General features: G+C 45.2%; 3 protein-coding genes across 4 annotated transcripts; 1 reads left to right on the top strand and 2 right to left on the bottom strand.

Annotated features, from left to right (window-relative positions):
- Nucleotides 1-187: 187 nt before the first annotated feature.
- Nucleotides 188-2,060, bottom strand: LOC107190740. Its single transcript, XM_015579606.1, has 4 exons — nucleotides 1,858-2,060; nucleotides 1,173-1,592; nucleotides 673-985; nucleotides 188-610 (listed from the first exon to the last, which is right to left on the bottom strand). Exons 1-4 carry the CDS (start codon nucleotides 2,058-2,060, stop codon nucleotides 188-190), a joined length of 1,359 nt encoding a protein of 452 aa, XP_015435092.1.
- Nucleotides 2,061-2,690: 630 nt separating this feature from the next.
- LOC107190761 (zinc finger protein 567-like) lies at nucleotides 2,691-5,819 on the bottom strand. 2 transcript variants are annotated; one of them, XM_015579631.1, is made up of 3 exons: nucleotides 5,013-5,819; nucleotides 4,030-4,635; nucleotides 2,691-3,683 (listed from the first exon to the last, which is right to left on the bottom strand). In XM_015579631.1, exons 2-3 carry the CDS (start codon nucleotides 4,588-4,590, stop codon nucleotides 3,084-3,086), a joined length of 1,161 nt encoding a protein of 386 aa, XP_015435117.1. In that variant the 5' UTR covers nucleotides 4,591-4,635; nucleotides 5,013-5,819; the 3' UTR covers nucleotides 2,691-3,083. The 2 variants fall into 2 exon arrangements, with proteins under 2 accessions (XP_015435117.1, XP_015435116.1); XM_015579630.1 differs by having other exon boundaries at nucleotides 5,038-5,819.
- A 2,530-nt stretch (nucleotides 5,820-8,349) lies between these two features.
- LOC107190738 (chymotrypsinogen A-like) lies at nucleotides 8,350-10,318 on the top strand. The gene is made up of 5 exons (XM_015579605.1): nucleotides 8,350-8,437; nucleotides 8,572-8,848; nucleotides 8,974-9,119; nucleotides 9,416-9,687; nucleotides 10,136-10,318. Exons 1-5 carry the CDS (start codon nucleotides 8,350-8,352, stop codon nucleotides 10,316-10,318), a joined length of 966 nt encoding a protein of 321 aa, XP_015435091.1.
- Nucleotides 10,319-12,673: the final 2,355 nt, after the last annotated feature.

The following is a 12,673-nucleotide window of genomic DNA, read 5'->3' as shown; positions in this document are numbered from 1 at the left end:
CAATATGTATATATTCGTCTTCGAATGCCGATCTGCTGGTACATGTACGAAGTATTCGTTACTTTTCTACGAATTATTACTATTAAATATTTAACTTGCGTGTAGAGCTAATAGGATAAAAGTTAATATAAATGATACTAGGAGAACGTGTGTGTGTGTGTGTGCGCGCGTGTATATCTAATTTGTGTTACGAATTTTTACGTAGACGTCGCGGGGTACGCAATTCCCAAACGAAGTTTCCTGGTAATCTGTTTGCGATCGATGCTGGACACATGACCGTCATTCTTAAGAAAAGCTGTTGATGCTTGTCCGTTGTTCTCGCTTCGTAGGCCTCGAATTCATCAGCCGACCTCAAGACCGTCCGAATGGCGAGCGGAGCTAACTCTGAAGTACATTTTAGCTCGATTTCGATCATCAAATCGAACGATGGTTGCCTTTGCACAGGTTGTTCGGTGTTGAGTGTAACGTCCAACGGGTTCACGGTATGCAAAAATTTACTTTCGTACGCGTACTTATTCATATTCCCGTAGTAAAAGAATTGGCCGTCGTATTCTCCGTATCCGGAGTAAGTGGAGGCAGGTGGTGGCCTTAGCGGAAACGACAAAGGTATCTGAAGAGTAAACGATTGTAACAAAAGCGTTTCTTTCGTCGATGAGAGTATTTTCTTTTTACTAGAATCACCTGTAAAAGTAACTCGTGCTCGTAATGTAAATTCTCGAATAGGTGTTCGTTCACGCTACCCACTAAACGGCGCAATCTAAGATACATGAAACGCTGTTCGTCTCTCCAAGAGTTCTCCTTGGAATTCTTCGTGACGTCTAGGTGCGTGAACCAAGCGCGTCTCATCACGTATCTCAGCTTGATATTGACGGTACCGTTGCTGGATCGTCGTTTGCCTGATGTTGCTTTGAAGGACACCACTTGTCTACCTTCCACGAGACAATCCAGGACGTCCACGATTTTACAGCCGGAGATCAACGCCGATCTGTCGGAATATCGGTCTTTTGTATGACAGGTTTCTTCGAGAAAAAGATTGCAATGCACGGTACATAATACACATATGTATACGCGGATTGTACAAAGAACGTATTAGCGTTACACGACTCATGGAAACACGAATTACATAGACGGTATGACTGACCGAGATGGCGGCTTGCTTGAGAAAAATTCACCTGTTCACCCTGCGCTCAGAGATCTTTTCGAAGAAGTTCATGAACCGTTTGCACGTAGCCACAAAGCATGCGACGCAGGAATAGACGTCTCGGGAATCGACGACGGACGCGTGATATTTGACCAATCGATCCAGCAGGTCGTTCAGATCGTCGAGCAAACTGCCCGCGTAAAAACAAATCCGCGGGGCCCTTTGATGCCTTGTCGGTGGATGCGTGTACCTCCAGGTCACGGCCCTGAGCATCTTGTACTGGGACTTGATCAACTGTAAAGCGTTCAGAGCCTTGCTGCAGCCTAGCAATTCAGCGTCCGTTCTAGTTTCTTTCAGCGTCTTATCCACGCAACTCGTAAGACCTTCCAGTCTTGCGCCGGCTGCGAGAAACGCGCCGTTTAATACCGCACCAGCAACCATCGAACAATGCCTGGAAAACGGTAAAGCTTATCGTTGTCTGTTTCTTCATTTCTCTCTGGTCATCAAGAAACTGGATCGACCGTTGTTGCGATTAGGTGGAATACAAGAGGGAGAGACTAGCTCGGACAAGATAGAGAAATCGATCAAGGTAGAAAAATACGACGACGAATATAGAACGTATCAATTTTATCGCATTATTATTATTTACGTAGACGCTTATATAGCCTTGAATGATTTTAAGGAGCAATTAAGATGGAATACGCGTGTCAAAGCACCTGGAAACTAAACGCACGGAGGTGGCCACATCCTGAAGCGGAAGCAGTTGGAGTATCATCTCCAAGACTTCCGGCGGAAGCGTATCCAGGGCGTAGCCTCGGGGGCCCTGCTCTTGAATCGAGGCATTCTCGGGATCCTCCTGGAATTCCACGGGCTCCTCGCATCTCGCAGTAGGTATTTTCTGCCTCTTGATCAGGTTCATTTAAAGGACGATGGAGGAGATACAGGAGAACTTTCGTGATCACCGCAACCGTCCTGTGCTTGGTTCTCTCGTTAAATCGCTCTCCTCTTTTCGTTCATGCTTGATAAAACGTTGGTTTTCGTTAAAAAGAATTTATTGTTAAAACTAAAAATGTCCGATGCAAAGAAGGCAGCAGCGAAACAAAGCATTCGCCGTTTGATTATTCGATCGAATCTCCTATCGATTCTGGTTTCATGATTTTTTCGAATTTGTATTCAGGTATACAGCAGGGTGTAAGAAATGTGTTGTACGTATGTAGATTCCTGAAATGGGTCACTCGTGAGGTGATTCGGAACAAGTTTTTTCGTAGCGAAAATCTTATCCGAGACTTTGTTAACGAGTTTTTCGTTGATATCTCGTTAACAAAGTCTCGGATAAGATTTTCGCTAAGGAAATAAACTTACCAACATACAACATATTTGTTACACCCTCTGTATAATATGTACATACACGAGACGCATGTATGTCATACATACATATACATACGAATATGGTTTAGGTTGTCATTGAAAATTGGAAAATAACATCATATCTTTCGTAATCGGTCGATTTATTATAATAGAATCATATTTACAGATCGAACGATGGCTGGAAGTAAGATTGTCTTTGGTCTGTATAGTAATATACTCGTTCATGCGCGGCATTGTAGGTAAAAAATAAGTGTTAAAGTTCGACGGAAAGTTTCGATATAAATTATACATGTATAATCGTAATTTCTGTGAAGCGTAGACAGGCATACCGTGGTATAAAATAAAACAAGTAGTAGTTCGGATGATTTCAACTGAAAGTCTCGGTATTCTATTCAGCAACCAGGACAGACGATAGACATAAGAAAGTTTTGCATCAGTTGGTCCATTCGAGAGTAGCCAATGTTTTCGTGAAAGTTCCAGGTTTTTTCCCGACCCTTTACGGCCTTTGTCCCCGAATGGGAGACGACTCGAGGGAGGAGACGAGAAAAAGATATAAGATCTCGAAGTAGTAACTTTACACGGAGAAATTAACCGGCATCAGAAGTGTGAATTTGGTCTGATCGACCGGCAGCTCTTCGGACCCGCAAGGACTGATGCTATCCAAGAGGCTTTGTATCGCGTTCTGATTCGAAGGGTGTTTTCTCTTGGTGTGTTCTCTTCTGTGCTTCAATTCTTTGAACGTTTTCCCGCATTGCTCGCAAACGTACGGCCTCGCGGCTTCGTGTGACCGCACGTGTCCCTCGTAATGACTCTTCCTGACGAATCTCTTCCCGCATTGGTTACAGTCGAACTGAAAACGGCCCTCGTGGGCCGCTACATGGGAGCTCAATGTCCACTTGGTCTTGAAGGTCTTGGAGCAATAATCGCATCTGATCTTGGATCCGTTCTTGTTATCGGATTGAGAGGCACGAGTCCGAGGATTCTTATGGAGAAGCAACATTTCTTCCAAGAGAAAATCGTCCTCCTTGTCGCCTCGATCCTTCCCCGAGCTAACTTTTTCCAGGGCTGTTTGAGCCTCCAACAGGTTCGCCGTGTGCCGCTTCATGTGCTCTTGCAACGCTTCTTGGTCCTTTAAGCAGATTCCGCAAAGGGTGCAGACGTTTTTGTCCATTACCTAATCAAAAATGGAAAATATTATATCTCTGTGGACATCGATGGATAGTGTGATTACACATGTAATACTTGAAAAAATCTATCCTTTCTATGTATATATACGCATGTATGTATGTATGGAATATTTCATTATAAGTATTTTTCCGAAGGTTGTGGGTATCGGGTCGAGTCACAAGCAGCAGCAGCAGCAGCAGCAGCAGCTGCAGATTGCACAGATTTTCTGTATTTACAGGAAATGCATGTAGGTATATATGTATGTATACAATAAGGTTCTTTATACGCCTCTGGTATTTATGACTCGACCGAACACGTACACGTATATGTACATCATACGTATCGTGGCGTACCTTCTCGTGCGAACTCATATGAGCCCTTAGTTTAATTTCGCTCGTATACTTCTTTTTGCAGTGGGGACAGCAGTAAGACTTTCCATTGTTGGTCTCCCGATGATTCGTGTCATCGTTCCAGGTCGTCGTTGTTGCCACCGCCGCCACCGCTTTCCGCCCGTAGTTTCCCACGTTCGCTATACTCTCGCCGGGATCGTTGCTGATCCGCCGTCTGCTCGAGTTCTCGTAATCGGGCAGCCTCTCCTTTCTCATTTCGTGACGAAGTATGTGACGCTTCAAATCGTGAGCCCTGGAAAATGCTCGGCCGTATCGCGTGCAGCCCGGATAAGGGCAACCCTTGGTTTTGTCGTTTCTCGGACGAGAGGATGGCGGCTGTTTGGTCTGATCCCTGTTGCAATCTCTGCAGGGTTTCTCGAGTTTTTGACCGCCGACTGTGGCCAACTGCGCCGACAACGGTATCACGATCGAGATCGTTTCGTTGGTGCCGGGATTGACGATGGGGCCAACGTGAATCGCCGGCGGCGATGCCAGGGAGAGCCCGTTCTCGTTGCTTCTACTCATCGCTTCTTTCGATTCAGTTCTATCCAATATCTCTTTATTCACGTTCTGTGAACAATTCAAATCGGGCATGCCACTTAATTTTCTTCCTAATATTCGTGTATTTGTATACTTATAAATATATTTATGTAAATACATTTAGCTAGATTAAGAAATGGATGCATATAATAGGGGGTTGAGGGTTTATAAAATACTAGTGACAGTCAGACAGATGTAATCTTTAATTGCAAGAACGCGTACATGCACTAATAATCCGATGGCATCCTATAGTATATAGTATATAGTACATAGTATATAGTATATAGTATATAGTATATAGTGTATAGTATATATTATATAGTATATGTAGTATAGTATACAACATACAACGGTATCAGCCATTTTGAATCATCGAATCCGACGCGAGTAGGAGTATGTATACATACATATAATGAAAAGGGTTCCCCTTACTTCATGGAACAAGTTCGCCGCCGCGTTCGTTTCTTCGATTGCCTTGGCGTTCCTTCGTACGGAACGTCAGCTGCCCCGATGAATCACCCTCTTCTCCGCCGCGGAGAATCAACTCTCGGGATCCATATCCCTTCCCTTCGAGCCTCCTCTCGTCACCACGCAGCCAGCGATTTCGCCAGCAGGCTATTGGAATCACGAATTGTCTACCTATTGCCCGTTTTTCACGGTCAGTGCCGGCGTACGCTTCTCGGTAGGGTCGTGCACCGTATTCCTGCGTCCTTGCTCGTTTTCTCGACCGACCAGTGACGAGTCGCCTTCAACTTTCTACGAACCGAACGGTTTGATCCCGAATCCGACGACGACGACGACGACGACGACGACGACGACGACGACGACGACGACGACGGCGGTGGCGGCCACCCCACCTGCCAGCGAAAAACGAGCGATGATCTTTCTGCCGATCTAAACTCTAGCTCTCCTCCACCCCCACGCACGTCCGGCACATCTCGATCCCCTCTTCGCCTTCCCGCCGCAATCTCTGTGACGTCGACGTTTCTCCTCTCGGTCGATGGCGATTCCGCTGCTCCCTCCTCACTTTCTCTTTCGCTCCTTCTTACCACTTCTTACCGCCGCGGCATGCCGCATCGCACAGTGAATTCCCTCCCGTCACTCCCGTTTGATGAACGCATGAACGCCGAATGATCTTCACCTGGGGCGAAACGTTCGGTCACTTTCCTCGCCGCTATGAAAGTGTGCTACCTACTGATCAGGAACGCGCACTCTCCCTGTTTGCACTGCGGCGATGTGGGGGAGACGCGGGCGGTATGCTCGTTTTGCGGGCATACATAAGTATCCTCGGCTGGCTCGCGCATGTCAACATCATCCGCTCTCGGCTATACATGTATGTCGGCGGCGGCGGCTACATACATATACATACATATGCATATCGTGCGAACACGGACGCGGACGATACTTCTCGTCCAACGTTTACGCATTATCATCGTCGAATGAATGGGGTGCGACGTGTCGACTGAAAATTATTCACCGAAATCGCTCTCCTGCGAGTTCTTTGTCATCTTATTTTTTATTATATAGTATTTACTAGAGTGTAACTGATAATTGGTAATGGTTCATGGGTGATGCGATAGAGCGTACCGTTACAGTTACGGGGAGCTTTCGATATAGTTAACTAACAAAAGCTGACTAATATACACGAGGGAATGGAAAAATGGTTACTTGATTGCTATGAAAATTTATGCGTGTGGGCCATCCTCGTTCCTTTCCGCGATCGAACAATCCCTTCCCGTTACCTGCACGCATACTTACGCTTACTGATTTAAACTGAAACAATCGTTTACGCATCCTGCAATGTTTTCGCAAAACGTAAGTCCTACAAGAAAACTATTGGAATAGAATACAAGATCGCAGGCGAATGAAACGAAAGCTAATTCTTAATATTAAATGGCGCACCTTCCCGTCCTCCCCTGAGATCACCGTGCTTAATCAGCTAATGGCGCGGGCGAAAATAATTATCATAGAAAGAAGAATCGTGGGGAGGAATGGTAGAAACACGCGCGTGCGCGCACACACACACACACACACACACACACACACACATGGTGCTCGTTTACGGTTTACGGCCGACGAGCTTTCATTTCGTGCACACGATACGTGTACTGTAGATACCTACGATTTAATCGCAAACGCCTACTAAACAGTGGACACGTGCGTCGAGAGTAACAGCTGCACGATAACGTAGTAGGTACATAGGTACGTACGTACGTTTCATATTTCGCGTCCAATGTGAATTGCTAGCGGCTAATCAACGGTACACGAGAAATCGTCCAATCGAGAAAATTCGCTACCCGTTGACGCTCGATGCAAAGAAAAACTAAATTACAACTCGGCGTAGTGTAGTTCTCTCCAGCCGCGATGATGTAGCCGTTTTTCGAAGAAATCTGACATATTTCCGGAACGATACTACGTTCCAAGATTGTCCTCCGTGAGCATTTCAGTCAAGGCGAAACCTTGCTGGTGAACCAAAGTTCCTAGAGGTTTGTCCTCGATTGACAAGTTTGTTCCTCCTAACTTGGTTCGAACGTTAAAAGCATCTGAGAGATCGACCGTGAGGCCGACCGACTCGGCTAATAAAATAAGTATACGTACGATCCATTACGAATCGTTTAATTTCACGCAGGCACGCGCGAGTATGGCTCCAGGTCACCGATCGTTCCTTCGTTTTTCTTTCACTCACTTGGCGCAACAAGATTCGATCGTACGCCGATCATTACAACCTCCAGTCTCTGATTCACCTGGCCTATGTACAGGTATTAGTATACCGTATACCGTATATCGTATACAATTTAGTATAGGTATGTTGAAAAATCATGAACCGAACTCTCTCGGGAATATAATATATGTATGTATAATTGCACCGAACTATAACCCATACAGACGGAATCTCGTCTCGTCGTTTTTCCAGCGCGAGGGAAAGCGTGCCGAGGGAAAAGCGCGCGATTTTCCTCGAATTCCGCCTCGTCGTTGGTCAAATTCTCTCTCCGTTCGGCTGTTGAGTACTTATTGCTCTCGCGCGCTCCCCAACGTCGAATAATTTCACGTTGCCGTCTGCTCGTGATCGTGATTGCTTGGAAGGAACGTATTGTTTTTTCGGAAATCGGCCGAGCGACCGTGAAAGTCCGCCACGCGTTGGCGTGCCATTTGCGTGCCTGCTAAAAACATCGTTTCCAGATGAAAGCGATCGTCGTTTCGCATTTCCAGCACGATTCCATGCATGGATTGAACTCAAAGAGTGTCGTCCCCCTCAATCTTTCGAGCGTTTGTAGTTTCTACCTTCTGTGTTCCTGCAATTTTTCTTTTCCAATGCCGATCGAAAGTCTACCCGTGAACGACTACGAACCAAAGAAGACGTAGTGTTTCAGCAAGTTCTTGCGGAGCAGTGTTTCGTTAGCGAGAGCGATATTCGTTCGTTAAGAGTTGCCATCGATTCGCCACGATCGTAAGCGTACTTATTCCCCTACTTCGCGATGGTGATCGTAAACGATCGCTTTCTTCCAGGCTCCTTCCCCAGAAGGATTTACTCGTTCCGCGCGGTCCACGGATCGGCGATCGAACGCGAGGGTCGCTGTTCGTTGTTCCTCGGCCGTTTATCATGGTCGTTCGTTGAAACGCTTGCTCGTGGTCGTTGTGTCGTTGTCGTTGATCCGGATCGAGTTCGGATACAATAAACATGAACAGCGAGGGACAGTGAGGCGAACGGAGCTATCCCTATACGGTGCGCACTGCTCGCCGGAAATGAATCTTCGCGGTGGCCTGGCGATTGTACTTGTTTTCGTTCTCGCGGAGATCGACTGTGCGATACCGAGGTTCGTGACGGAGCATCGTTCCGGTAAGTGGAGAACGATCCATCGTCCATCCGTCCGTGTTCAACTCGGGCTAAAACTAGCAAATTCCAACCCGACGATGAATCGCATCGCATTGCCGTCGGATCCACCAGCTTTCCGAATACATACACTTACCTTACCTATTTATGTCTGGCAGCATCGACGCGCGTCCAAGTTCGGTCGAACACGACGGAAGAAGCCATCGAGAGGAACTCCGTCGCGTCGATTGGAAAGAAGACCAGTCCGAGCACCGGCAGAATCTTCAACGGAAAGCCGAGCAAACGGGGTTCCTGGCCCTGGCAGGTTTCCCTTCAGCTGTTGCATCCAAAGTTCGGATTCATCGGGCATTGGTGCGGAGGTGTCCTGATCGAGCCCACTTGGGTCCTTACCGCCGCTCACTGCATTCACAAGTGAGTAATTTTCCTTCCCTCTCCGACGAAGGGAATCCCCGTTCATGTGTTAGGTAATTACTTTGCTTAACGTTAACGAGTACCTACATATACCTACCGGCTACCGTTCACTTTCCACTTTCCAGCGAACTTTTCAACTTACCGATCGGCGCGTTATGGACAGCGGTCGTTGGAGAATGGGAATTAGACTCCGGTGGACGAGGCTCAGCCAGGTTACCCGTCGAACGAGTCATTCTTCACGAAAGATTCAATAATTACGTTCACGACATTGGTAAGTTTGAAAAATTCGTTAACTTTACGACCGAACCCCATTACTTTGGTGATTCCCTTGAAAAATATATGTCTAGTTCTACCTACATACCTACATACATCATTTGCATAGGTACAGTAGCTAGAACATTTCACGTTCGAAACGAGCGCATATACGAATATACATAGTATGTATCATATAATAACACGGTACCTACCGAGAGCCATACCATCTACACGCAGCCCTTTTTTCGAAAGACGAAATTTCGAAATCGAAAGAACGAGAACGAGAACGAAGAACGGAAAACATGTTTCTAGCTCTAATGAAGCTCGCGAGGCCGGCGCCGTTGTCGAGGGTGGTGAAAACGATACGTCTGCCGGACCCGGAGGAAGAACTTGCGAATGGTCATTGCGTCGTCTCCGGCTGGGGTCGTTATGGCCCGTCCCAATCGCTTTCCACCGCGTTGCTAGAGGCATCTGTGCCGTTGCTCGATCTCGAGAAATGCACCAAGGCGTACGGAAAATCGGTACCGATTCGAAACGGACATCTCTGCGCTGGTCACACCGATGGTTCTTCGGGAAGCTGCGTGGTGAGTAGTGTTTTTCAAATTTTTAGCTGGATTGTTCACAAAATACTGAAACTGAACCAATCGACAAAATACAATACCTACACCGGTAACTAGGCACATACATATACATACATATGTATAATATTTATCTATAAATGGTTACCGCGGTCTCCCCAACCTCGGTTCGAAACGATCCTTCGAACGATCGATGTTTCTATGTAGCAACCACGGCACCTACAACCGAGAATCCGGACAATCGGCAAACATGTTATCATTCGAATCCACTCAACCGGATTACAAGTTTCGCGTCATCTCCGCGATAATGGAACTACTGACTTTCGTTGAACCAACGAGATAGATTCCTCTAGCAGGATTGCGAGCGGATTTACATTCGAATGTTTCCGCACATCCTTTCTGTGCGCTTCTTCCCGGGGAAAACAAGCACTTCAGGCTTTTTCCGATTTTTCAGGGCGACTCCGGGGGACCGTTGCAGTGTCGCCGTCCCGACGGAGTCTGGCAATTGGCTGGAGTCATTTCCTTTGGATCCGGATGCGCCAGGCCAGGCTACCCTGACGTTTACACCAGGATACAGTACTACGTTAAGTGGATAAGGAACACCATTAACAACGACGAAGACGCGCAATATTTATGATTTTCGAGATACCGTTTCTCCTCTCTTACGTATGTACATACCGCTAGAATAGTAGAATGTATGTATAAGTAGAGTATAGAGTATAGAGTTATAGATCATTGTATACACGCTCACAGTTGTTAAACGGGTTATACGTGAGTAAAATGCGCGCTCCGATAACGCCATACGATTGCTTTCTTTCTGGAAAGAAAACTAGTACGAATGAATAATTAGGCCTCAGCAGCGGCTGGCATACGAGCAGGTGCATAGAAATCGATTCTTCTAGAAAGAAATAGTTGCATGTAGGCTGGTGAAAACTTTCAACATCAAGAAAACCCATAGGTATTTGCCAGAGGCTAGGAATCTACAAGTACATTCTATGGAACGGATATTTACCATTCTGCCTACCTGTATCCTCCTTCGAGGTAGAAACATCTGCATTTATATGACTCGACGCGGACCAACCACGCGAAACCTAACTTCTCTCAATCTTCCCATTCCGTATACTTATATGTACTTACATATGTATGTCTTGTTGCGTAACACTGCGATTGTGCGTGCAACAAGCAGAGTGATTGCATTCCCCAGGACGATATTAGAAATATCGATTCACCGAGGAGACCCGTACCACCGAGAATCTAGAGAGGCCCAGTACACCGACGTATTACACGCCTAGCTGCATCCACTAATTAGCTTAATATCAGCCACTCAGTGTACCCATCGAGTGCTTGGGCACCAGTGATCGAGTTTCGTCTGTAGATTTAAGCGTCGTCTGGCTTCCCGTTCAAATAAACCATTCCCTTTTATTGTAAAGGTCATTTAGTCTCAAATGTTGCCCCTAACACGAATTCGCGAGCGAGAAAAATTCAAGTAAACCATAGGAGAAACAGGGATAGTAGAATAATGAAAAGACTAGCTTCGTGCGTTACTAAGAGAGGCATCGAAGTAACGAATTTCTGTTCCAGTTTCTCTTTCCAGTCCATTCTGTTTCTCATAAACAACAAATTATTTCCTTCGTGTTAAATTCTTCGTTTACGATTCCTTGCATCCATATACATATGTATATTATGTACCTTCGTCCACGCATTGCTAATAACTATGTGTTTAGCCAGTATGTATTTACAATTACATAGCTGAATCCGGTTGAATCCCTGTCTCATTCTCATTCTCGATCTCATTCTCATTCTCGATCTCATTCTCATTCTCATTCTCATTCTCATTCTCATTCTCATTCTCATTCTCATTCTCATTCTCATTCTCATTCTCATTCTCATTCTCATTCTCATTTTCAGTTGGCGACACAAACCCGGTGAAATGCAAGAAATTTGTCTATGTAATTCGTAATAAGAAGTACATTCTAAGGAGAGCAATTTGTTTATTGAGAAAATTTCAATAAATTATAATTTGCCAAAATCCGCCGAGAATCGTAGAATAATTAAATATTTATTCGAAAAATGAATATCGCTCGATAACAAGATGAAATTTCAAAAATTCAAATACCTCGGCAACTAGCCGCATAAAATTAATGCCTTTGATTTCAATTTATTCCTCGTGATCCAGTGCGTCGAATGCACACCGCAAAACCCAATATGTACATAATTATTGCGTTTTATGGATTTTTGAAAAAATAGTCTGTCGACGGGTATAGAAACACTATAACCATCTAACGGCGAAACGGTGCGACTAAAACCAGACCAGTCAAACAAAGCTCATTGTTAAAATAGCAATTAATCACGGCTGTATCACTGACAATGTTATGACAAATTATTATTATTATCGATGAAAGGGCATTGATCTACGTTTTTTAAGCTTCAAATCCAGAACTTTGGCGACTGCAAACGTCGAAAAAAAAAATCCTTAAGCATTTCGAACGTACCGCGAAAAATTAAAAGTAGTGCCATCTCGCAGGAAACCAGTTTGTCTACCAGTTTGAGCTTTCTTCTACAGATGGCGCCACCTGTTAAATTCAATGGCTTGTAACAGGGTGGTGTGTGTGCTGGGAATGTGATAATTTCTTGGTGTTATCGGTGTCATCTCAATCACAAAGGAAGACGAAAGTTGTCCCTACAACGCTGTCTGCGGCAATTAATCGCAGCCGCGTCAGGTCTGGTTTTAGACTGTCATGTCATTTCGCTCAAACTTTACATACAGAATAATAAATTAACTTAACTGCCTCATTCAAGAAATTCCAACAGAAACCTCAAATACTGTTGTGTACATATGTATTGTCCAATAAAATTATGTACAGTGAAACAGTCACTTACATGTGTCTTATCAGTATTTAAACCCTTCTCTTGAATAAATAGGTGAAAGGTAAAGGAATGTACACTTAGACAAAGTAGCCAGTATTTAAAGATTTACTACATTCTTACTGTT

Source organism: Dufourea novaeangliae, unplaced genomic scaffold (genome assembly GCF_001272555.1).
Source record: "Dufourea novaeangliae isolate 0120121106 unplaced genomic scaffold, ASM127255v1 scaffold196, whole genome shotgun sequence".
In the NCBI taxonomy this organism is placed as follows: Eukaryota; Metazoa; Arthropoda; class Insecta; order Hymenoptera; family Halictidae; genus Dufourea; species Dufourea novaeangliae.
The sequence above is the reverse complement of the archived record's forward strand: the minus strand, read 5'-3'. Positions and strand labels throughout refer to the sequence as shown.

Excerpts from the sequence above, each read along its gene's own strand:
- LOC107190740 (XM_015579606.1), bottom strand. The coding sequence starts at position 2,060 with ATGAACCTGATCAAGAGGCAGAAAATACCTACTGCGAGATGCGAGGAG. Across the intron at positions 986-1,172 it reads TCTGAGCGCAGGGTGAACAG|ATCGGCGTTGATCTCCGGCT; the intron begins GTGAATTTTTCT and ends ATATTCCGACAG. Across the intron at positions 611-672 it reads TACTTTTACAGGTGATTCTA|ATACCTTTGTCGTTTCCGCT; the intron begins GTAAAAAGAAAA and ends TTTACTCTTCAG.
- LOC107190761 (XM_015579631.1), bottom strand. The coding sequence starts at position 4,590 with ATGAGTAGAAGCAACGAGAACGGGCTCTCCCTGGCATCGCCGCCGGCG. Across the intron at positions 3,684-4,029 it reads ATATGAGTTCGCACGAGAAG|GTAATGGACAAAAACGTCTG; the intron begins GTACGCCACGAT and ends ATTTTTGATTAG.
- LOC107190738 (XM_015579605.1), top strand. The coding sequence starts at position 8,350 with ATGAATCTTCGCGGTGGCCTGGCGATTGTACTTGTTTTCGTTCTCGCG. Across the intron at positions 8,438-8,571 it reads GAGGTTCGTGACGGAGCATC|ACCTTACCTATTTATGTCTG; the intron begins GTTCCGGTAAGT and ends ATACATACACTT. Across the intron at positions 9,120-9,415 it reads TAATTACGTTCACGACATTG|CTCTAATGAAGCTCGCGAGG; the intron begins GTAAGTTTGAAA and ends ACATGTTTCTAG.